Consider the following 26,154-nt stretch of genomic DNA (forward strand, 5'->3'; position numbering starts at 1 on the left):
GATAAATTTTATGATTTTCCAACCCATCCATAATCTACGTTTTCAATATGAAACACTTTAAATTCTTAAGATTTAAAACTGGAGTAATATTTAATTTTGAACGAAATAGTTGAATTTTCAACCAAAAAAGTTTTTTCACTCAAAGAGATGAATTTTCAACACAAAAAAAAATAAATTTTTAAGAATAAAAATTAATTTTTAATCTAACAGTTGCATTGACAATCAAATAGAAGAACTTTCCAGTAAAAGAGATTAGTTTTCAACAACAAAAAATAGTTAAAGATGTAACAAAATACTCATATTTTCTAGACAAAAAAGACGACTTTTTTCGAAGACATTCGAAAAAGAAAGATACATTTTCAACAAAAAACGATGACTTTTCTGCCATAAAAGATGAAATTTTAATCCAAAAGGATAAAAATTTAAAAACATAATTAAATTTTCGACGGAAAATTATGTGGTTAACAAAATGGTTCAGTTTTTCAAAAATAATGCAATTTTTAACAAAGTTAAATTTTCAACCTACAAAGAAGCATTTTCAATCAAATCGTCGATTTTTCAAACAAGAAAGATTAAAATTCAATCTCATATTTGAATTTTCAAGACAAAAAGACCATTTTTCTTAGAAGACAGTTCAACTTTAATCAAGAAAGTTCATTTTTAACGAAGAAAGATTACTTTTCTACCATGAAAGATGAATTTTCAAAAAGTTAAATTGAATTCTCAACCGAAAAGTTGAACTTTCACGAAACTAGCATAGTTTTATAACCGAAAAAAGACAACATTTAACAAAATACATGAATTTTCTACTAAATAGTTAGATTTTTAATTTAGAAAATATACAGGATAAATTTTTAAACAAGAATGGAATAGTTAAATTTTCATATGAAAACTGTGATGAATAAATAACTGTAAAACAAAACAAAAAAACGAAATGTCAACGAAGTGGTTAAATTTTCAAGCCAAAGAGATAAATTTTCGATAAAGAAGATTTATGTTCCATAAAAAATACGAATTTTCAACTTATAAAATATACAGAATAAAGTTTTAACTAAACATAACAAAAGTTAGATTTTTCAGATTGAAAAAATCATTTTCAACCAAAAATAAAAGAATGTTTGACAAACAAAATGAATTTTCAACCAAAAAGATAAATTTTTGACCAAAAAGATTAATTTCCTATCAAAAAAGATGAATTTTAAATTTTTAAGAAAAATATTTAATTTTAATGCCAAAAATACGAATTATCTAAAATAAAGTAGAATTTTCAATAAAAAATATGATTTTTGAACGAAAAAGTTTAATTTTCAACCAATTGATTCAAATTTTTATCAAATAATTGAATTTCCAAACCAAAAAATTTTTATATAAAAAAAGCGATTTTCAATAAAAAAAATTTATTTCAAAGTCAACAAAAAGTTGAATTTTGAATCTAAAAATATGATTTTTTGAACACAAGGTTAATTTTCAACAAAATGATTTAAATTCGTATCAAACAAATAATTTTGTACAAAGTTGTTTAATTTATTAACAAAAGAAAAAAATGTTGGCCAAGAAAATTAAGTTTTACAACAACAAAAAATACGAATTTTCAACAAAATAGATGATTTTTCAACAAAACTGTTTAATTTTAAAGCAAAAATGCGGATTATTTATTAAAAAGTGGAATTTTCAATCCAAAATATGATTTTTTAACCAAAAAGTTTAATTTTCAACCAAATGTTTGCATTTTTTTATCAAATAATTGAATTTCTATGCCAAAAAGATTAATTTTCGACCATGAAGACTAATGTTCTACAAAAAAAGACAAATTTCCAATTTATCAAATGTACAGAATAAAGTTTTAATCTAAAACAGAAATAGTTGAGTTTTTAGATAAAATTTTTTGTTTTAATAAAAGGAATTTTTAATAAAATTGTTAAATTTTCTACCAAGAAAAGAAGAATTTTGAACAAAATAAATGAATTTTCAACAAAATTATTTAATTTTAAAGCCAAAAATATGATTTTTAAATTATGTAGACTAATGTTTTAACAAAAAACACAAGTTTTCAAAAAAATACATTTATTTTCAAGAAAATTATTTAATTTCAAAGCCAAAAAGACGAACTGTCCACAAAAAATGGAATTTTCTACTAAACTGTCGAATTTTCAAACCAAAAAAATTAATTTTCTAGAAAACAGTAGATTTTTTAACATATAAGTTCATTCAAATCTAGAAATTTTTAAAGAACTTTTTTCATAATCTAGGATTTTACGAAATATTTTGAAAAATTTGTTTCTTTTTAAAAAATGTATAGAACTTTTAGAAGTTGGGAAGGAATCATGAAATATTTGATAAATTTCGGAAAATGTTTCCGAGTTTTCAAATATTTTAAATCTATTTAAAACCTTTCAAATTCATGAAAATATTTTTAACTGACACGAATTTCTCTGAAAATTTTTAAATATCATTCCAAATTTAAAAGAATTACCTTACAATCTTTTTAATTTTGCCCGAAATTTTAAGAAAATTTGTTTATTCTCATGAAAACTTTCAAAATTATTTTCAATTTCACTAAATATTTCTTGAATTTACCCGATTTTTTGTTCGTTTTTATTTTGCAATCTTATCAATTTTGAAACATTTTGCTTTAAAATGTTCTAAACTATTTTTAGAAATTTTAGGAAATCGTTTGTTATGTTTAAAAACTCTTTTCAATTTTCTCTTAATGTTCATTTCTCAAAATAAAAAATTATTACAAATTTTCACACGAAAAAAATGTCTAAAAATTATTTAAATTTTGTCTGCATTTTTTATTTATTCTGCAAAATTTTACAAATTGCCTTAAAATCTTTCAAATACTTCTTTGAATATTTCTTAAACTTCCTCAAATTGCTTCTAAAATTATGTAATATTGCAAAATTGCAAAATTTTGCTTTAAAATCTTTCAAACACTTTTTAAAATTTTTTGGAAATAATCCAAAATGTTTTATGATAATTAATGGAAATCATTCGATAAAAAAACAACAACAGAAAAACACTTTTAGAAGAATCCACTGCGTCATTTTCACAATAATTATATAAATAAACCGTTTTCTTGATACATTTTTAAGAGTTTGTAATGACTGTTTTGTAAGGAATTTCAAGATAAAATCGAAAAAAGATCACAACAAATTTTGAATTATTTCCTAAAGTCTTTAAAAAGCGTGAAAGGTTTTTAAGCAAAATTTTGCCGTATTACATCATTTTAGAAAGAATTTGGGTGAGTAAAGATTTTTTAAGAATTTTGTAAAGTTTCACGAAAATGAAAGACATTTTTTCAGGTTCCTAGGAATAATTAAAATAATTCTTTATTTCGAAAAATTAATTTGAAGAGATTATTTTAAAAGATTTTAAAAAAAGTCAAAGAAGAATCTGAAACATTTTAATGCAATTTTTAAAATTTTGCAGAGTAAATAAAAAATGCAGAAAAAATTTTAATAATTTTTAGAATTCAGAAGGTTTAGAGGGTCAATAGAATAAACAAATTTTCTTAAAATTGCTGGGAAAATTTAGAAGATTGCTCGGAAACATTTTCGAAAATTTATCAAATATTTCTGGATTCCTTCCCAACTATTAAAAGTTCTAAACACCTTTTAAAAGGACTAGAAATTTTTATAATATTTCGTAAAATCCTATATTATGAAAAAAATTCTTTAAAATTTTCTAGATTCTTTTTTGATAAGCTTGAAATATTTAAAAATCTGTTAAATTCTCTCAATAATTTTATGAAAATTATATTTACATATGTTTAGAAACAAGGTGATAATTATTTTCTTGTTCTCAATTCTGAGAATTTAATTTCAACATGGATTTATTATAGCACTTCGAAAAATAATTTTCGATTAATTTGAATGTTGTCAAAGATTTAAAAAAATTCATTAATCGTCTTTCTTTAAGAGTTCGTTATTTCATGTCATAGAAAACAATATTTTAGGATTTATCATATTCCTTGTTTATCATCTATAGATATAATAATTATATTCATTATACATATAATAGCATATTTTAAAACGTTTGAATATCCGGGATTGATAAAAAAATCACGAAAAAATGAATAACAAAATCATAAATTAGCAACAACAAAAAACTGCCGAATTATAAGACAAATGGTTAAATTCCCATAAATATTTCTATTCCTGAAATTTAAGTTTAACAAAATTTTAAATTGCCGAAAATAATTACAAAATCATTAATTAATGATTGATTAAATTGTTTGTCTTATTTATAATTCTATTAATAGCTCATAAATTAATACTCAATTAACTATGTTCAGCAGTTCTAAATTTCGAGAATTTAAATATTTATGGGAATTGAATAATTCGTTTATTTTACAAGTCGGTTTTGAAGTTGGTGAATTTTTTAGCTCCTAATATTTTTAAATTCGGGATTTTTTTTTGTGTATTAAAAATCTTGCCCTTATTTAAAATTTGCAAAATTTTATCATTTGATAATAATGTACATTTTTGGAATTTTTTTCATTTATTTATTATATTGCCGAGAATATAACCGAGAAATAAATTCTCTGAGAATTTATGAGAATCTCAGAATTTATTTTAATTAATAGAAAATTGCAATTTTTCATTAAATTTTCTGTTGAAAATTCAACTCTTTTTTTTTTGAAAGTTTGTCTTTTTTATTTTAAAGTTTACCTGCTTTAGCAGAAATTAAATCTTTTCTTGATAAAAATGCAACTGTTTGGTTAGAAATGAAGCTATTATACTATTTTCTTGAAAACTGAACTATTTCGTGGGAAATTTACTTTTTGTTTAAAATTTATATTTTGGTGTTGAAAAATGAACTGAAATATGTTCTGGATGAAAGTTCTACTTATAAAAAAATGATTTTTTAATACAAATTGATCTGTTTTAGTACAAAATTGATCGTCTTTGGATAAAAATGCAACTATTTGGTAGAGAATTGAACTATTTCGTTAAAAATTCATCCTTTTTGATTCAAGAAATTCGTCTTTTTGGATTGAAAATTCAATTTTTTTCGTAGAAACTTATTTTTTTTTATTACAAAAATTTAATTATTAATATTACTGAGTTAACTGGAATCTTTTTTGGATAAAAACTCAACTTTTTTTGTAATAGAAAATTCTTCTACTTTAAGATAAATTTCATATTTTTTGATAAAAATGCAACTATTTCCTAGAGAATTTAACAATTATGTTAAAAAGTCATCCTTTTTGGTTAAAAATTCATTTTTTAAATTGAAAATTCAACTATTTTTTTTGTTGAAAATTTATCTTTTTGATTTAAAACTTCATCTGTTATAGAAAAAAATTCATTTTTTGTATGAAAATGCAACTTTTTGGATAAAAATCGCCCTTCTTTGTTGATAATTAACTAATTTCTTTAAAATATTTGGTTGAATCGCTTTGTTAAGGAATCACTTTTTTGTTAAAGATTTATATTTTGAGTTGAAAAATTATCTCGGTGGTTAAAAGTTTAATTATCTTGTTGAAAATTAATCTTTTTTAATTGAAGATTCAACTAATTGGGTCAAAGTTAAACTACATTGTGAAATTTTTTATTTATTGAAGGCTTATGTCTGGTTGAAAATTTAACTATTTAGTGGAAAATACTTCCTTTTTTTGGTTTAGAATTCATTTTTCAACCGAAAATGTAACTTTTCCATTTTTTAAAGATTGATATTTTTTAGTTAAAAATTCGCGTTTTTTTTGTGTGAAAATAATTTTTTTAGTTTGAAATTTCCTTTTTTTTGTGTAAAAATGCATCAGTTTCGTGGAAAAATTAATTTTTTGTTGAAGAGTCATATTTTTGTTTGAAAATTGAATTTTTGTAAAGAAAATTTGTTTTCTGATTTAAAGGTTCAATATTTTAGATAAACTTTTATTTATTTTTTGAGTACAAAATCTTTATTTGTTGGAAATTCGTCTTTTTGGCAACTTGTCCTTTTATGTTGAATATTAAACTATTATGTTAAAAATAAAATTATTTGGTTGAAAATTCTAGCATTTTGTTAAAGAGTTATCTTTTAAAGTAAAAAAACAAACATTTTTTTCTTTAAATAAATTAAGACATTTGAATATTTTTAATTTTTATATGAAACTATGTTTTATTCCGCTTATAAAGTATTCTATGGTAAAAATATCATACAATTAAAACACTGGTATTTGAAATGAAAAATTAGTCAAAGAAAAATCAGAGAATTTTGAAAATCTCACGCGTCTAAGTTTTCCGGGAGTAAAAATATTGTTAAAAATCATAAATTCTTCCGGGAATAAAAATATTGTTAAAAATCATAAATTCTTAAATTCTTTTAAAATCTCCTAAATTCTGTCATATTCTCGGTTATATAATCTGAACTTAAATTCTCGGGAATTTAAATACTCTACCTGATGTGCACAAATGTGTCTATTTTGAGGTTATGTGTGTTACAATTCTCCCCAGATTTACTCCCAAATTACAAAATATTTTTGGCCAAAAACTTGGGAAAAGCAAAAAAAACATAAGAACGAATGTCCCGGATCTAATCTTGTTTCTAGACAACATCGGTATGACAGAGATCTACATTATCAGAATGGCAGAGAGCTGATAACCGATTCTAACCTCAAAATAGGGCACCTAAACCGAACTAAACTAAAGGGAACTGAAACCGATATATCACATGCGCATAAAAAAGCTAAATTTTAACCAAAAAATAGAAATTTGTAACGAAAAATATATTGAACCAAACATAAAACGAGTTTTTATTAAAATATCTCAATTTTCAACCCAAAAGAGATGAATAAACTTCAACTAAGATAATGAACTTTTAACACGAATAATTCAAATCTCCCAGCTAGAATTGGAATACCAAGATTTTTATTAATAAAAATACAAAATAATAAAAAAACACTTGAAATATTAAATATTTACAATAATTTTTTACAGAATCGCGAGGAATAGCAACAAATATCAGCTGCGAACGTCGCCCAGTAACGGAACAGCTTCTCTCACAACCCCATTCCTGCATTGCACCGCCTCTCTCGGGCAAACCTCGCACTTATTTGTGCGCCGCGGCGAGCGAAGAATGCACTACGACGGCACGAGTTTCATCGTGAGAAACGCCGGTCACAGCGCCGGTTTCGACGACAACAACCAGCTCAAGGTTTACTAAAATTCAGAAGGTTCGCCGGCCGGAAGAATTTTGACTCTTGTCAAGTCCGCCTGAGCATCTGCAGGACAACAGTTAATCAATTATCATCGTGCGTTTGATTGAAAGGCGCCATCGCGCGCCCCTCGCGGAGGAAAAGAGAAGCTCGTGAAATGAGAAGCTGTAGACTTGCCGATCTTTTTTTTTTACGTTTAGAAATTTAATTGAATTGAAGAGTTTTCCGTGAGGGAATAAATAAAGCCTTACCTTTATAGAAAATCTTTCTCTCTTCTGTTATTCTTGATCGGAAGAGAGGTCCTCTTTGATTTTTGTACTTGTGGGGAGCAAAACTTGAACGGTTTTTTGCCTTTTTGGTTCAACTTCTTCCATTTCCACCTCGTCGTCGAAAGTCGAGGCAAGATTGGGGTCGTAATTCTCGAGGGGTTCGAAGACTTCTTCTTCCTCGTCGGAGGTGTCCATGTCGAATCCGTCGCCGATCCTTGGACGAACTTTGTTGTATTCTTTTCGTCTGAGTAATTCGGAAATTCCCAAGGAAATTAGTTCAGATGGGCTACTTTATAAGCAGAAAAGCAGGAACTGAATTTGATAGGATCGGTTCTTTTTTTAGATTCTTTTCCATTTGAAATTCATTCTAGAGATTTTCTTGTTCCAAGTTTGCAGACAATTTTAATTTTGCTCAATTCTTTCTTTCAATAATCTGCACTTTGTAGATTTACTTATTTTTAACTTTTATTCGAGAAGATAAATTTTTAACCGAAATTTGTAATAAAAAAACGAATCATTTATTTTTTTTTAATTTCAACAAAATTGTTCAATTTTCAATCAGAGAGAGCTGATTTTGCAACTAAAATAATGAATCATGAAACAAAATAATTAATTTATAAGAAAATGACCGAATCCTCAACAAAAACAGATTAATAATGTCCAAATAAGCACTTGCATTTTAAACCAAAAGGATGAAACTTCAACTAAAAAAGATTAATTTTTAAATAAAAATACGCATTCTTTCTCTAAATAGTTCAATTTCTAACTAGAATAGTTAAATTTTTACCTAAAAAAAGTAATTTTTAATAAGAAGAAATGGATTTCAACATTTTCAATTCCGATTATTAATCTTGGAACAAATAAAAAAATTTAACTTGCAACCAAAAAAAAAAAGGAATTTGCAACAAAATATACGAATCTTTAACCTAATAGTTGAATTATTAATCAAGAAGCTTAATTTTCTACCGAAAAGTTGAATTTTCATACAAATTTATGAAGTTTATATCAAACAAACAAAAAATTTCTTTAAGCTAAAAAAAAATTCAACAAAATTGCTTAATTTTCAAGAAGAAAGGTGAATTTTCAACTAAAATGATGAATCATGAAACAAAACAATTCATTTTTAAGAATATGATTGAATTCTCAACAAAACAGATTAATAATTTCCAACTAAACACTTGCACTTTTTTCCAAAAAGATAAAATTTGTACCAGAAAAGATGAATTAAAAAAAAATTCTTTAAATAGTTCAATTTCTAACCAGAATAGTTCAATTTTCAGTTTAAAAAAGTAATTTTTAACAAATAAAAAAAAATAGAAACGGATTTCAATACATCAGTTAAATTTCCAACCAAAGAATTGATTTTTCAATTCAAATTTTGAATCTTTAAACAAATTTTAAAAAAATTTGAATTTTTATCCAAATTAATGAACTTTATAAAAATAAATAAATTTGCAATAAAAAAAGAAATCGTTTAAGTCAAAAAAAATTGAACAAAATTGTTTAATTTTCATGCAGAAAGGTGAATTGTCAACTAAAATGAGTATTCATGAAACAAACTAATTAATTTTTAAGAAAATGATCGAATCCTTAACAAAAACAGATGAATAATTTTCAATTGAATACTTTTAACCAAAAAGATGAAAATTGTTCCAGAAAAGTCGATTTTATTGAACAAAAATACAAATTTTTCTTTAAATAGTTCAATTTACAACTAAAATGGTTAAATTTTCAGTTAAAAAAATTAATTTTGAACAAAAACTGTATCATGCAACCAAAAAATAGGAATTTTTAATCAAGAAGCTTAATCTTCTATCGAAAAGTTGAATTTTCATCTAAATTGTTGAAGTTTATACTAAAAAAAGATAAATTTGTAATCAAAAAAGGAAGCGTTTAAGTTAAAAAAAAATGTCAACAAAATTGTTTAATTTTCAAGTAGAAAGGTGAATTTTCAACTAAAATGATGAATCATGAAACAAGACAATTCATTTTTAAGAAAATAATCCGATTTTTAACAAAAACAGATTAACAATTTCCAACCAAACACTTGCACTTTTTACCAAGAAGATCAAACTTGTACCAAAAAAGATGAATATTTTTATTAACTAGAATAGTTAAATTTTCGGTTAAATAATTAATTTTTAACACAAAAAACGAAACGGATTTCAACAAAATAGTTAATATTTCTTTTAACTATTTTGTTGAAATCCGTTTCTTTTTTTGTGTTCAAAATTAATTTTTTAACCGAAAATTTAACTATTCGAGTTAATAAAAGATATTCATCTTTTTTGGTACAAGTTTAATCTTTTTGGTAAAAAGTGAAAGTGTTTTGGTTGGAAATTGCTGATCCGTTTTTGTTAAGGATCAGATTATTTTCTTAAAAATCAATTGTTTTGTTTCATGATTTATCGTTTTAATTGAAAATTCACCTTTCTGCTTCTGAATGAAAATTCAATTTTTTGGTTGAAGATTCACATATTTTAGAGTAATAAACATTGAAATTAAAATTTCAATTTTAAATCTTCGGTCATACGATCATTTATTAATAAAATTAGTTTATAACAACGTTTCGGCCACATTTTTGTGCCTTCTTCAGGTTTAAAACATTTTGTGTATTAATTTGGGTCATAATAAAATTTTTTTTTGTTGATAAATATTAAATCTACATATTATTTAAATATGACTACAGAAATTAAAAATAATTTTTTTAAACAAATAGTGATTATGAAATGATATTTTTCGATTGGAAAATGGAAAAACACTGACTCAAATATGGATTTAATATTTATCAACAAAAAAAAATTTTATTATGACCCAAATTAATACACAAAATGTTTTAAACCTGAAGAAGGCACAAAAATGTAGCCGAAACGTTGTTATAAACTAATTTTATTAATAAATGATCGTATGACCGAAGATTTAAAATTGAAATTTTAATTTCAATGTTTATTACTCTATTTGATGGACGATCGATAAAAATTCCTCGTTGTTGGTTACACCTTCAACTACACTTTTGAATTCACATATTTTGTTGAAACTTCCTATTTTTTGGTTGCAAGTTAAATTTTTTGTTCCAAATGAATTTTTCTTCATTTTTTGAAAGATTCATAATTTGAATTTAAAATTCATTTCTTTGATTGAAAAGCCAAAAGTAATAGATTTTCAATTCAAAGTATGAATCTTTAAACAAATAAACAAAATTAATTTTGAACAACAAATTTAACTTGCAACCAAAAAAGATGATTTTTCAACAAAATATATGAATCTTTAAACAAAAAATTTAAGTTTTATTAAGAAGATTAATTTTTTACCAAAAAACTCGACATTTTGAGTGAAATTGTAGAAGATTCTACTAAAATACAAAAAATGTAAAACAAATAGTTCAATTTTCAACTTAAACAGTTACCTTTTCAGTGAAGAAAATTAATTTTAAATAAAAAATATATATTTCAAAAAAATAATTACATTTTTAAGCTAAGAGACCAATTAAATTTGCAGTTAAAAAAATAATTTTCAACAAACCAAAAAACGGATTTCAATGAAATAGTTACATTTTCATCCGAAGAAGCGAATATTCAATTCAAGCTATGAATGTTCAACAAAAAAAAAATTGTAACCAAGAAATTTAATTTTCTACCGAAAAAGGCAATTTTCAGCGTAATTGTTCAAGTTTCTACTTAAACAAAATACATTTTTTTAACAAGAAAGCAATAGTTTAATTTTCAGTTTAAAAAACGAATTTTCAAACAGAGCGCTGAATTTCCAACTAAAACGTTGAATTTAAAAAGAAAAAGAAAATTTCTAACAAAAGGTGAATTTTTAACAAAAAACAAAATTTTTTTTTTAAATTCAATTTTCAACTAAAATAGTAAGGTTTTCAGTTATAAAATGAATTTTTAATTTTAAAATAAATTACAACAAAATGGTTAATTTTTTAATCTAAGATATGATTTTTCAAATAAAATGACGAGTCTCTAACCAAAATTGAATTTTTAACAAAGATCCAAGAAGATACATTTTTTCCCCAAAAAAAGAATTTTCAACAAAATATATGAATCTTCAACCAAAAACTAAAATTTTCCACCCAGAAGATTAATTTTTTAAAAGAAAAAGGCGAATTTTTAAGGAAATTGTTAGTTGAATTTTCAGTTGACAAAGTCAATTATCAACAAAAACCGTGGATTTTCAATTAAAATCATGAAATATTCAATTGAAAAAAATACATTTTCAGATAAAAATTTCAACCAAAAAACGTAATTCTCAAAAAAAAAGTTACATTTTTAAAAAAAGTGATGAATATTCAACAAAATACATGAATTATCAACTAAAAAAGATAAATTTTCAACCAAAAATTGAGTAGTTAAATGTTTAGCTTGAAAAATTAATTTTCAACCAAAGAGATGAATTTTTAGCTAAAAGGATGGGATATTAAATTTTAAATAGTTCAATTTTTAGAAAAAAAAATTAATGAAATAAAAATTATTACATTTTCAAAAAAAGTGATGAATTTTCAATTAAAATCATTAATCTTCAAATGGAATAATAGATTTTGCAGAATTTTCAACCGAAAGTTTAATTTCTACCAAAATAGGCGAATTTTTAACAAAATGCATGAATTGTCAACTAAAAAAGATAAATTGTCAACCAAAAATTAAATAGTTAAATTTTTAGATTAACAATTTAATTTTCAACCAAAGAGATGAATTTTCAACTAAAATGATGAATCTTTAACTAGAATAATTTAATTTTTAATCAAAAAGATTAATTTTCAATCAAGAAGATTTATTTTGTTCCAAAAAAGACGAATTTTCAACAAAATACATGAATTTCCAACCAAAAAGTTGAAATTTCAATTAAAAAACATAAATTTTTCGCCAAATAATTAAATTTTTACCCAGAAATCGAATATTTTAATTGTCAATTTAAAAAATTAATTGTCATCTAAACCCAAAACGAATTTTCATCAAAATAAACAGTTAAAAGTTTTAACTGAAATAGTCAAATCTTTGATAAAAAAAAATTAACATTCAGCCAAAGGAAAAATGAATCTTTAATAAAATAGCTAATTTACTAAAGAAATTAATTATCAATTAAAATTATAAATCTCTGACCAAGAACATTACTTGCTAAGAAAATAGTTCAACTTTCAACCATGTAATTGAATTATTATTCCAAAATAAGATGAATTATGAACAAAGAATGTACTAGTTTCTATACCAACCAAAAGATATTTTAATTTTTCCAGCAAAAAAGATGAATTTTCGACAAAAAACATTAATTTCCTACCAAAAAGAACGAATTTTCAACAAAATACATTATTTTTATGTCAACAGCGATACATTTTAAAGCAACAATACTGTAACAGTTAAATTTTCCGTTAAAAAAATTAATTTCAAACAAAATAAAAAAAGAATTTTCAACAAAATAGTTGAATATAGTAATATAAAGCTACTTTTGCAAAAGGAAGGATCATTCTTATTCAATTTTATATCACAATTTAAAAGGAAAAAAAATTAATCACGCTCTCGAAAAAATTCCCTGTCTTAAAAAAGAAACTTCCTTGACATAACCAGGTTTTCTCAGGTTTTAAAAAATTCCCTGACAATTCCTTTCCTCTGAAAAGTGTGAAAATAAGAGAAAAATATCGAAAAAATTTAAAAAGAATTCATAAGTCTTACCCTGAATTTCCTTTTTTCCCGTCAGACCTTGATCCTTCACCCTCGCTCGAATAATTTGAGATCAGAGAGATTTTATTATTCTCCAATCTTCGCATATCCTTTAAAATTTCCTGAACGAAATTTTCGTCAAAAAGCTTCAAACTTGCGGCAGATTTTGTATCGCCAGACGCAGAGGAGACAGAGGTTGTCACTTGGCGGTACTTTTTTGCAAGATCGCTAACTTCTGCCAAGGGATGACCTTCTTGTGTCAATTCTAAAAGGGCGGGCATCACTGTAAAAGCATTCGAGGGAAGTTGCTTCTGTCTGTAATATTTTTCGAGACCCCACTGCAAATCAAAATTTTTTAGGGAAAAAACACGACCGTGCTTATTTTCTTCTTCTTTTCTTTTTTAGTAAATGAAAAAAGATTAAAAAGAATTAAGTGTAATCCGAATCTAGAATTCCTTCTGAATATAGTTTTTGAAGCTCCGGAATTCAGAAGGATTCAAAGTGATTCACATTTTGCGGATTGATAATACTTGGTTTCAACAGATTTCGCAAATTTTATGTAGACGCTAATTCAAAAAAATTACAGAATTCAAGAGAATGCAAAATATAGAAAAGAATTAACAAAAACACTTAGACATTTTGTTGAAAGTTAATTCCCAAAAATTCAAAATAATTCAAGTAAATTCCTAAAGAATCGAAACACTCGACAAAAATGCATCTTTCACAATGATAATAATAATAATATATATAATGATAATTGTTGTAAACGATTTTTTTTAATTTAAAAAATTGAAGTTTATTCGAGCAAATTAAAAAAAAATGAAAGAAATTCAAAAAGATTCATTTGAATTCAGTAGGATTGGAATAAATTCAGAAGAATTGAAATGAATTCGGAAGATTTATTTTAATTTATTAGAAATTCAGTATTAGACTGAAGAATATACAAAAATTCAATTTAATTCAGTAAAATTAAAATGTATAAAAATTTAGGAGAATTATAGAAAATTTAAAAGAATTATTTTAAAAAATTAAAAAGGCTTCAATTGTATTGCAATGAATTCAGAAGAATTCAATTAATTGCAAAAAAACGGAACTCAGTAGCATTCGAAGAAATGCAACATTTTTAGAATGAAAAATAATTTTTTTTAAACATGCTTCGCAATTTGTAGGTAGAAATAAATTCATGAATTCAAATGATTTAGAGAATTTGAGTGAATTCCAGAAAATCAAAATACTCAACACAAAAAAAATTGAATTTAGCAGAATGCAAAAAATTCAGACGAATTAAATAATTCCGAAAAATACAAAATTAAACAATTTTGTTTAATCTTTAGATAGAATTTAAAATGAATGAAAGTTAATTCAGAAAAATATTCAACAATCCAAGTAAATTCCAAAAGAATCCAAAGAATTAAAAAAACTTCATTTGAATTTAGTAGAATTGAAAGAAGCTCGAAAGAGTGCAATTGAATTCTAAACCATTCGAAGAATTAACAAAAATTGAATTGAGATGAGAAGAATTGAAAGTATTTTGGAAGAGGTTAAAAAAATATATGATTGAATTTCATAGAATTGAAATAAATTCAGGAAAATAAAAATATTTTGCCTAAAAATTAAAAAGAATTTAAAGAAAGTAAAGTAAATCCTTCAAAATTAAAAATAATTCAAGCGAACTCAAAAGAATTGAATTACATAATCAAAATTGAATTTAGTTTATTAGAATTGAAAGTAATTCACACGAGATCAAGGGAATTTTAAAATATGCATAAAAATTCAGTTCAATTAGATTGAAGTAAATTTTTTTTCAAGTTGAAAAAATTCAAAAGACTGAAGAATGGACACAAATTCAATTGAATTCAGTAAAATTAAAATTAATTCAGAAATTTCTTTGAAAATTTAGAAGAATTATAGGAAATTCAAAAGAATTATTTAGAACAATTAAAAAAGGGAAAATTGAAATGAATTCATAAGCATTCAAGTAATTTTAAAAGAATAAAAAACTCCGGAATTCAGTAGCATTCGAAGAGATTCAACATTTTTAACATCAAAAATAATTTTTTTAAACAGATTTCGAATTGAAAAATTCACAATAATTAAATAATCCAGTAAAATTTTAAAATTTAAGAAGATTAAACAATTTTATTTAGGCTTTAAATATTTGATCTAATAATTAAAATATTGGGCCTGCAAATTAAAACTAATTCAAGCGGATTCAAAAAAATTGAATGAATTATGGTAGTTGACGTGCCAAGTCAGATATCTGAAAGAATAGTTTTTCTATGATTTTAAGAATCAAAATATTCTGAAAAAATTAAATTGCAAAAAACATGATTAAAACTAATTTGTTTTTGTTGTGATTTTTAAGATTTTTCATAAAAAATGTTTTTTTATTTGAAATGAAATCACTTATAATATTTTTATTTTTAAAATCATACAAATTCAGTAGAATTGAAATGAATTAATTTTTTCTTTAAGAATTTAAAACATTCAATAAGACTGAAGAAGTATAAAAATTAAACTGAATTCAGTAATTAAAATAAATTCAGAAGAATTAAAGGCAATTCAAAAGTATTTTTTTTCTAATCTAAAAGGAATTCAGTAAAATTAGAATAAACTCAGAAAAAAGAAGTAAGAACATTCATAAAAAATTAAAAGAAACCAAACTAATAAGAGAAATTCAAGAGAATTAAAATTAATTCAGATGAATTAGAAATATTAAGGTTAATTTAAAAAAATTAAAAAGAATTCCTAAAAAATTATAAAAATGTAAGAGAATTTAACAAAAAATGTGCAGTTGAACTGACATAAATTTAGAAGAGTTCAATAGAATTCTAAAAAAGAATTCAACATTTTAAAGGAATTGGGAAATATTTAAAGGACCAAAGAATGGGCAAAAATTCAATATAATTCAGTAGAATTAAAACGAATTCAAAATATTCAGAAGAATTATAGAAAATTCAAAAGAATTATTTAACCATTTAGATAATTACTAGTATTGAAATTGATTCAGAAGAATTCAAGTAGTTGTAAAATAATTAAAAAACTCTCTTGAATTCAGAGGGATTCGAAAAAATTCAACATTTTTATGATCGAAGATTTTTTTTAAACAGAAACAAACAATTCAACTGGTTTCAGTATAATTGAAATAAATCATAAAAGATGGGAACAGCTGCTGAAAATTCAAGTAGATTAAAAAAAATCCAAACAATCCAAAGAGTCAAAAAAAAATCAAAGGAATTAAAACAAATCAAGCGAGTTCGTAAAACTTGAAAAGAAGTCAAGGAAATGAAAAAGCAATGCAAAAAATTAACAAAAATGCATTTGAATTGAGTATAATTAAAACGAATTAGGAATAATTTGAGAAAATGTAGAAAAAAAAGACATTTCAATTTTTTCTTTAATTCAAAAGAATTCAGAAGAATTCAAATCATTTGAAAAGAATCTAAAGAATGAACAGAAATTCAATTAAATTGAATAAAATTGGAAACAACTGGAAAGAATTGAAATTTATGGAGAAGAGGTTTAGAGACTTCTGAATAATTCAAGTGGATTAAAAAAAATCCAAAGAATTTACAAAAATTCATTTCGATTCAGTAGAATTGAGTAAATTCGTTATAGTTCAATGGAATTCTAAAAAATTCAAGTGAATTAAAAAATATTGTTCTTTAAATCAACAGAATTGTAATTAACTCAGGTCATTTTTAACAGAATTGAAAAAATCAATTGACTTCAAAAGGCAATTAAAAAGAAATCAGTAGAATTGAAATGGACTTAAATTTCGGCGTACCCTGTTTCTTTTACAGAGTGGTCGCTAAATTTTAAATTTTCGTCTCTCGACTTTTTTCTATTAGAAAAAGGCGTTGAAATGTATAATTTCCAAGTCGAAGCGGTAAAAATTAAACAATTTTATTTTCCATTGAAGAATAACAAAAATAAATAATTGGGGGTTAACGTTCCGAAATGGGACAATGACATAATGTTCAAAATTAAATATTTTAAAATTAGAATTTTGGAAATCGGATAATTTGAAATTCAAAGTAATGAAAATTGTTTTATTTATCATTGAAAGTGTTAAAAATAAAATCATTAAAATTTGACAAATTTGAAATTGAAAATTAAATTGAATGTTTCAAAGTCAAAGCTTCTGAAATTCTAGAATTTTAAATTTGGTATTTCATAATAAAATTTAAATTTAACATTAAAGCTGATGCCTAATCCGGGACATTGAACCTTAAACGAATGTGATTTTCATTTACAACTGAACAAAATTTAATCACCAAAACTTGTGATATTAAAACTTTTTTATACTAAAACTCTTTAAAACTGTAATCATTTTCGGTACATTTAAATCGCTTGAAAATTAATCATTTTTGAATTGCTGATTATACTTTCGAATATTCAAACAAATAAATTTTAAACGCAAAATTAAAGCCTATGAAAGGAAAAATTTAAAAATGTACTGTTCAACATCAAAACACTGATCTATAGAGTTGTAACCAATTAAAATTACCTAAATTATTCAATAACTTATTATTCAATCAAGGTTTTTAATACGCAACTTAGAAATATTTAAATATATAATAATAATAAAAAATAATAAAATTCCCGTACAGTTTATAATATTAATAAATTAGAAAAATCCGAAATAATAAAATTTCTGAGTAAGACAAGGTCCATATTATAAAATTCCAGAATAATTAAACTTCTGAATAATAAAATTTCCGAATAATAAAATTCCTGAATAATAAAATTCCCGAATAATAAAATTCCTGAATACTAAAATTCCCGAACAGTTTATAATATTAATAAATTGGAAAATTCTCGAATAATAAAATTCTTAAATAACGAAATTCCAAAACAATAAAATTTCGAATAATAAAAGGTCCGAATTTAAAAATTCCTGAAGAATTGAACTTCTGAATAATAAAATATCCGAATAATAGAATTCCTGAATAATAAAATTCCCAAATAATAAAATTCTTGAATAATTAAGTGTCTAAAATTAATAAAATTCCCGAATAATAAAATTTCCGAATTTGAAAATTCCCGAATAATTAAGCTTCTGAATAATAAAATTGCCGAACGGGAAAATTCCCGAATAATAAAATTTCACGATACTAAAATTCCCGAATTAGAAAATTCTTGGCTAATAAAATTCCCGAACATTTTATAATATTAATAAATTTGAAAATTCTTGAATAATAAAATTCTCAAATAATAAAATTCGCGAATAATTAAGTTTCTAAAAATAATAAAATTCCCGAACAGTTTATAATCTTAATAAATTTGAAAATTCCCGAATAATGAAATTCCCAAATTATTAGATTCCCGAGTAAAAAATGTCCGAATTTGGAAATTACTGAATAACAAAATCCCCGAACAGTTTAAAATATTAATAAATTTGAAAATTCTTGAATAATAAAATTCTCAAATAATAAAATTCCCGAATAATTAAGTTACTAAAAATAATAAGATTCCCGAATAATAAAATTCCCGAATTTGAAAATTCGCGAATAATTAAGCTTCTGAATAATAAAATTCCTGAGCGGGAAAGTTCACGAATAATAAAATTCCTCAATACTAAAATTTCCGAATTAGAAAATTCCCGACTAATAAAATTCCCGAACAGTTTATAATATTAATAAATTTGAAAATTCCCGAATAATGAAATTCCTGAATAATGAAGTTTCTAAAAATAATAAAATTCCCGAACAGTTTATAATATTAATAAATTTGAAAATTCCCGAATAATGAAATTCCCAAATTATTAGACTTCCGAGTAAAAAATGTCCGAATTTGGAAATTATTAAATAATAAAATCTCCGAAAAGTTTATAATATTAATAAATGAGAAAAGTCCCGAATAATGAAATTCACAAATAATAAAATTTCCGAATAATACAGTTAAATTGGAAATCGGAATGGAAGCTTCTATCTAATGTGTCCCATAAAGGGTTTACATTTTTCTGGCAGCTTCTTTCCTATTCCTTTACACTCCCCCCACACACTTACTTTGTGGTGGGAGGGGGACCTACAGTTTAAGGTGGGTTCCGAACCACCAAGAGCAACAGCTTTAAGTACTTAGAGTTCCACTGAATAATAAAGTTTTTGAATAATAAAATTCCCGAGTAATACAATTCTTGTATACTAAAATTCCCAAACACTTTATAATAATAATAAATTGGAAAATTTCCGAATAATTAAGTCTCTAAAAATAATAAAATTCCTCAATTGGAAAATTCCCGAGTAACAAAATTCCTGAATACTAAAATTTCCGAATTGGAAAATTATCGACCGGTTTATAATAATAATAAATTGAAAAATTCCGGAATAATAAAATTACCAGATAATTAAATTCCTAGATAAATAAGTTTGCGAAAAATAAAATTCCGAACGGGAAAATTTCCGATTAATAAAATTTCCGAACAGTTTATGATATTAATGAAATAGAAAATTTCAGAATAATAAAATTCACGAATGCGAAAATGCCCGAGTAATTAAGTTCCCAAATAATAAAATTCGCGAACGGTTTTTAATATTAATAAATTAGAAAATTTCCGAATTTTCCGAAACAGTTAATAATATTATTATATTGGAAAATTCCCGAATAATTAAGTTTATAAAAATAATCAAATTCCTGAATGGGAAAATTCCCGAATAATAAAATTTCTAATCATTGTATAATGTTAACGAATTATAAAATTTCTGAATAATAAAAATTCCGGGCATTAAGAAATAACGATTTTTTATAAATATTAGTCATTGATTCAAAAATACAATGGTTAAATAATTCCATACACAAATTGCAGATTTAAAGTTTTTAGAATTATTGTTTGAATTTAAAATAACAATAATTGAAAAGCAATGCATTCAGAAATATACATTTTCTCAATGATTGTTTTTTCAAATTCAAAGAATAATTTTGAAAACTTTAAACATTAACATTTTTTGATAAAAATATTTTATTATTGTATTTTTAATAAATAAATAACATTTATAAAAAATTTGTAATCATTTATATTTGGGAATTTTATTACTTAAGAATTTTATTATGCGAGAATTTTCCAGTTCGGTGATATTATCAACTACTGACGAAGTTTATTATTCGGGAATTTTCTAATTCGAAAATTGTACAGTGGCTGGAATTTTATTTTTCTGGACTTTTTAGCCGTTTTAATTTTAAATTAAAATTATTAAAAAAATAAACGTCATTTTTACCGTTAAAAAACTGCAAAATAAAAAATATTGCGAGAAATATAGTGAACCTTTAAGATTTAATTATTATAAACACTTTGAAAATGATATGCCTTCTAATTGGAAACTTTTAAAAAACGCGCAAATTATGAAATACGGAAAATCTTCCGGTGTAATAATTTTCTCTCCGCTTTGTCCTAGGTTTCCCGCCACTCAGTTTTAAATTCTTTTGATTTTTTTTTTTTCATTTACTGGGTTATCTTAGAATTAACATATTAATAATAAAAGTACCTCACTCTCGAAAATTGTATGAAGGAAAGCCTCGTCGTGGATTAAAGTGCAGAGAATAAAATTTGCGTCGAGATGTTCGCCTTCCTTTAATTGCTCGTGCAATTCCATGAGAATGGTCCATTGATCTTGTGTAAGTCTAATTTTGACAGTGTCTTTAATTGGCATTTTATAGTAGAGACCGTACAAAAGATAAAGCCCGCCGATTCTTTCTTTGAAAGTATAGGGAGGAAGAATAAATTGTTTTCCGATGTGCAAAACTTCCTCGCAAAATTCGTGCAGTTCCGAATAAGTTTGCCTGCCTCTTCAGACCCAAAATTAGACAAATGAAGATTAGATTTTTCTTATAATTAAAAAAAAAAGTAGAAAAATGCGGGCTTTATACTAGAAAATCAGAAAATCATATATAATGATCGTCAAGTGTATGCAGCCTGAAGTTAGATTTTCAAAGAAAAAACTGATAAATCTTAAACTGATAAATATAAATAAATAAATAAATCTTAAATCATAAAGACGAATTTTAGAGAAAAATGTTGAACTTACGACACAAAAAGGTGCATTTTCTAACAAAATAATTACATTTTTTTACTAAAAAAATATTTTTTTTTCCATAAAAATAAGTGAATTTCCGACTGAAAAAGATTAGTTTTATAACAAAAATAGAATAACTGCAGTTTCAGTAAAAAAATTAATTTTTAACAGAATAAAAAAGAATTTTCAATAAAATTTGTCGAATTTTTAAGAAAAGAAATTAGTTTTCATTTTAATCATATGCATCTAGAACCAAAAAAAATTAATATGTAACCAAAACGTTGCATTTACAACCCAGAAGATGAATTTTCTACAAAAAAGACAAATTTTTAACTGAAAAGGATCAATTTTCAACAAAAAATAGAATAGTTTAATTTGAAGTTAGAGAAATACATTTTCAAACAAATATAATAAATTTTTAATGAAAGAGTTACATTTCCAACCAAACAGTTTATATTTCAACAACAAAATTAAAAATATATTGAAAAATTTTCGAAGCAAAATGGAATATATAAATTTTTGTCAAAAAAACTAATTTAGATTTTTCTAAAACTAATATTCAAAACAAAGAAATGATAAGCCAACCAAAAACAAAAAAGAATCATACTTAACAAAATACATGAATTTTCAATCAAAAAGGTTAATTTTCTACCAAAAAAAGGCTACTTTATAACAAAACAAATGCATTTTCAACAAAAAGGGTTAATTTTATGCCAAAAAATTTTTTCAACAAAATACATTAATTTTCAAATAAAAAGATTAAAAAAGGCTAATTTTAAACATAATAGATGAATTTTCAACCAAAAAGGTCAATTTTAAACCAAAAAAGGAACAGCTGTCGTTTCAGTTTTAAAAAAAATGTAACAAAAAAAAACAGAATTTTCAATAGTATTTGTGAAAATTTTAAACAAGAAAATTATTTTTTTTTTACTAAAATCATATAATTACAATTTTAAGAAAATGTAACCAAAAAGTTCCATTTACAACTCAGAAGATGAATTTTCTACCAGAAAAAGACAAATTTTTAACAAAATAACATAATTTTTAACTGAAAAAGATAAATTTTCAACAAAAAATAGAATAGTTTCATTTTTAAATAGAGAAATAAGATGTTAAAGAAATAATATAAAATTTCAACGAAATAGTTAAATTTCCAAGCAAACAGATGAATTTTCATAAAGGAAATTAAACATATATCAACAAATTTTCGACGAAAAATGGAATAGTTCAACTTTTGTTAAACAAATCATTTAGAATAAAAAAATAATAATATTTAACCAAAGCAATGAGATGTCAGCCAAAAATATTAATTTTCTAACAACAAAAAAAATCATTTTTAACAAAACACATGAATTTTCAACAAAAAAGGTTAACTTTCTACCAAGAGAAAAGCTACTTTATAAAAAAATAGATGAATTTTCAATCAAAAAGGCTAATTTTATAGCAAGAAAAGAATAATTTTCGACAAATTACATCAATTTTCAATTTAAACATTTAATTTTCTATCAAAAAAGGCTAATTTTGATCCAAATACATGAATTTTTAACCAAAAAGGTTAATTGTATACCAAAAAAGAATAATTTTTAGCAAACTACATCAATTTTCAAACAAAAAGTTTAATTTTCTATCAACAAAGGCTAATTTTCAACAAAATACATGAATTTTTAACCAAAAAGGTTAATTTTCTACCAAGAAAAAACCTACTTTATAAAAAAAAATAGATGAATTTTCAACCAAAAAGGTTAATTTTAGACTCAGAAAAGAACATTTTTTAACAAAATACATCAATTTTCAAATAAAAATTTTAATTTTCTATCAAAAAAGGCTAACTTTAAACATAATAGATGAATTTTCAATCAAACAGGTTAATTTTATACCAAAAAAGGAAATTTGTTATCGAACTGGATAAAGTTTTAACCAAAAAGGTTAATATTCTACAAAATTTTTTTTTTTTATATAAATGATGAAATTTTAACTAAAGATCAATTTTCATTAAAAAATAGAATAGTTTAGTTTTCAGTTAGAGAAATAACTTTTTAAGCAAATAAAATCATTTTTCGACGGAATAGTTAAATTTTTAATGAAGATAAAAGAAATTTCCTACCAAAAAGAATAAATTACTATGAAAAAATCGACATAAAATGAAATAGTTAAATTTTTAGTTCAGAAAATTAATTTAGAATAGAAAAAACTAATATTTAACCAAAGAAAAGAAATTTCAACCAAAAAGATTAATTTTACACAAAAAGAATAATTTTTAATTAAATATATGAATTTTCAATCAAAAAGGATTATTTTCTACGAAAAAATTTGTTTTAACAAAATGGATGTATTTTGATATGAAAAAATGTCAAACAAAGAATAAATTAGTTTCATTTTTAGTTAGAGAAAGAAATTCTTATGTAAATAAAATAAATTTTTAAAAAATCAGCAAAACATTTAGTTAAATTTTTATTTTAAAAAACTAATTTTTGTACAAAGAAATGAATTCTTAACCAAAAAGATGATTAGAAATTGAACTTATTTTCCTTAATTTAAAAAAAAATTTTATTTAATATAAAAATGAATCTTAAAAAATGTGGACACATAGTTTTAAAAGGTTATAAAACATATTAGAAAATTCAACTTTTGAATATTGTTTTTGGATAAAAAAGAAAAAAATAATTGCAATGAAGAGCAGTATATGTAAAATACTTGTGATTATAAGAAATTCTTAATGCAATTTAATAAATAAATGAGAAGAAGACTTAAAGGAAATAGGTTTTTAACTTGTTTTAATCCTAAAAACTTTATAGTTGGTTTGACAGCTTAGAGGTTATGTTTCACATTTTTGGCATTTTACAATCTTTGTGTTAGAAATAAATATTTAAACTACTTACGCAAAAATGAGAGAAAACTGCATTTCTTTCCAGACGTTGCAAAAAGATTCGAATCTGATGCTATTTCTTTGATCGAATAAATTCAGTAATTTAACACAATCTTCTTTGAATCCAGTCGCCAAATAATAAGATCTTTTTGCCATTTTGGAAATTCTTTAAATTGATTATTTATTATTCGAATTGCAGAAAAGGAATGTAATGTTTCTAAAGTTTAAAGTTGAACGATTTTATTTATAATTCATTATTTATTTCAAAACCTTGGGATTCGTAAACAAAACGAGAAAAACAGAATAGCAGACGATTTCAGGTTTCATTCAAAACTCCAATCAGATTCGCGAGAATAATGTGCGGGATATGATTCAGGATATAAATTTGACATTTGGAACAATTTATGTTTTTATGCAAAATTAAGGTTATTCTGAAATTGGAACAGGGGAATTTGAAAAATCTAAATTTGTCGATGAAAAATGAGCAATTGAAGATATGTATTTTTTTTCGGAATTAAAAGGAGAAAATTATTTTCCAAATTATTGTAGACTCTTGATATGGAAGAAGAAATGTCCAAGAAATTATAGTGAAATAATTTCTTGTTCAAAAATTACCTTATTTTAACTGAAAATACTATTTTGTTTCAAAAGTGCTCCTTTCCAAGCCAGGAGAAAATATTATTTTTTAAACGGTTACTTGTAAGAGAGAGCCAGAGAGATATATATGGACCGTTCGATCGGGCGTTCGCTCTTTTTTTCAATTCACTCCCACCCCAAAAGCATTTTCACTTAAAAATATTTGTTAAAGTGAAATTTCTTAGGGCGTGTTACGCAATTTTTCACGTGGAATGAATAAATGAGAATCGTCACACTCCAGCAAGAAAGCGCGATGAGCGCGCGTATTCAAGAAATTCAAGGAATTCGTGAAATTCGTGGAATTAAAGGACATTCATTGAATTTATGGAATATTCATGGAATTCACGGAATTGGAGGAATTTCTGCAATTCTTAAAAATCACCAAATTTGTGGAATTCAAGAAATGTTCAAGGAATTCACGGAATTCATAGAATTCGTGATATTCGTGGAATCCGTGAAATTAGTGAAATTCATGGAATTTCAAAAATATTCATGGAATTCACGGAATTCAAAGAATTATTTAAATGGGTGATATTCAAGGAATATTCATGGAATGTACATAATTCAAGGAATATTATTTGCATTCATAGAATTCAAGGATATCGTCGAATTAATGAAATTCAAGAAGTCCACATCATTCATGGGATTCACGGAATTCATGGAATTAAAGGAATACATGGAATTCGCAGAATTCAAGGAAATTCATGTAATTCAAGGAACAATCACGGAATTCACGAAATTCAAGGAATTTGTGGAGTTCCAGAAATATTCATGGAATTTACATAAATTCAAGGAATTAGTGAAATTCGCTAAATACAAAGAATTCAAGGAAGACTAAAGGAATTAAAGGAATTTTTGGAATTTCGAGGATTCAAAAAATTCATGGAATTTAGTGAATATTCCTGGAATTCACGGAATTAAGGAATTTGTGGAATTCAAGAAATTTAAGGGATTTGCGTAATTCGTAGAATTCATAGAATTAACTGAATTCTAGAAATATTCATGAAATTTACGGAATTCAAGGCAATAGTGAAATTTGCGGCATTTAAGGGACATTAATGGAATTAAAGGAATTTTTTGAATTTCTAAGATTCAACGAATTCATGGAATTCAATAAATATTCCTGGAATTCACAGAATTTGTGGAATTAAATAAATTTAAGGAATTCGAGTAATTCGTGGAATTCATTGAATTAATGGAATGCACGCAACTGATGGAATTCACAGAATGCATGGAAATTACGGAATTCAGGAAATTCAAGGGATTCATGGAATCCACGGAATTTATGGAATTCTCAGAATGAACGGATATCACGGAATTCATAGAATTCATAGAATTCATTGAATTCACGAAATTCATGGATTTCACGGATTTCACGGAATTTATAGAATTCATGGATTTCATGAAATTCACGGAATTCATAGAATTCATGGAATTCATAGAATTCATGGAATTCATAGAATTAATGGAAATTCATGTGATTCAAGGAACAATCACGGAATTCGCGAAATTCAAAGAATTTGTTGAATTCGTGGGATTTAAGGAACTCGTGAAATTCCAGAAA

The 26,154-nt window shown here is 24.1% G+C and overlaps 2 protein-coding genes across 3 annotated transcripts in view; one reads left to right on the forward strand and one right to left on the reverse strand.

The window, feature by feature from the left end:
• The window catches only part of LOC117178505, a 24,474-nt gene extending 17,080 nt beyond the window's left edge, over positions 1–7,394 (forward strand). The window contains exons 6-7 of the mRNA XM_033369935.1: positions 6,441–6,544; positions 6,924–7,394. Of these exons, the coding sequence (XP_033225826.1) occupies positions 6,441–6,544; positions 6,924–7,149 (330 nt within the window). The 3' untranslated portion in view covers positions 7,150–7,394. The remainder of the gene's footprint in view (positions 1–6,440; positions 6,545–6,923) is intronic.
• LOC117176259 (snRNA-activating protein complex subunit 1) lies at positions 7,069–24,219 on the reverse strand. 2 transcript variants are annotated; one of them, XM_033366433.1, is made up of 5 exons: positions 23,968–24,219; positions 20,561–20,696; positions 13,089–13,414; positions 7,393–7,654; positions 7,069–7,207 (listed from the first exon to the last, which is right to left on the reverse strand). In XM_033366433.1, the coding sequence occupies exons 1-4, from the start codon at positions 24,108–24,110 to the stop codon at positions 7,420–7,422; spliced, it is 840 nt and encodes a 279-aa protein (XP_033222324.1). In that variant the 5' UTR covers positions 24,111–24,219; the 3' UTR covers positions 7,069–7,207; positions 7,393–7,419. The 2 variants fall into 2 exon arrangements, with proteins under 2 accessions (XP_033222324.1, XP_033222316.1); XM_033366425.1 differs by having other exon boundaries at positions 20,561–20,861.
• Between the last annotated feature and the right edge of the window lie 1,935 nt (positions 24,220–26,154).

The sequence above is a fragment of the Belonocnema kinseyi genome, chromosome 1 (genome assembly GCF_010883055.1).
Source record: "Belonocnema kinseyi isolate 2016_QV_RU_SX_M_011 chromosome 1, B_treatae_v1, whole genome shotgun sequence".
NCBI lineage: Eukaryota > Metazoa > Arthropoda > Insecta > Hymenoptera > Cynipidae > Belonocnema > Belonocnema kinseyi.

Excerpts from the sequence above, each read along its gene's own strand:
- LOC117176259 (XM_033366425.1), bottom strand. The coding sequence starts at position 24,110 with ATGGCAAAAAGATCTTATTATTTGGCGACTGGATTCAAAGAAGATTGT. Across the intron at positions 20,862-23,967 it reads CAGTTTTCTCTCATTTTTGC|AGGCAGGCAAACTTATTCGG; the intron begins GTAAGTAGTTTA and ends TTGGGTCTGAAG. Across the intron at positions 13,415-20,560 it reads ATACAATTTTCGAGAGTGAG|TGGGGTCTCGAAAAATATTA; the intron begins GTACTTTTATTA and ends TTTGATTTGCAG.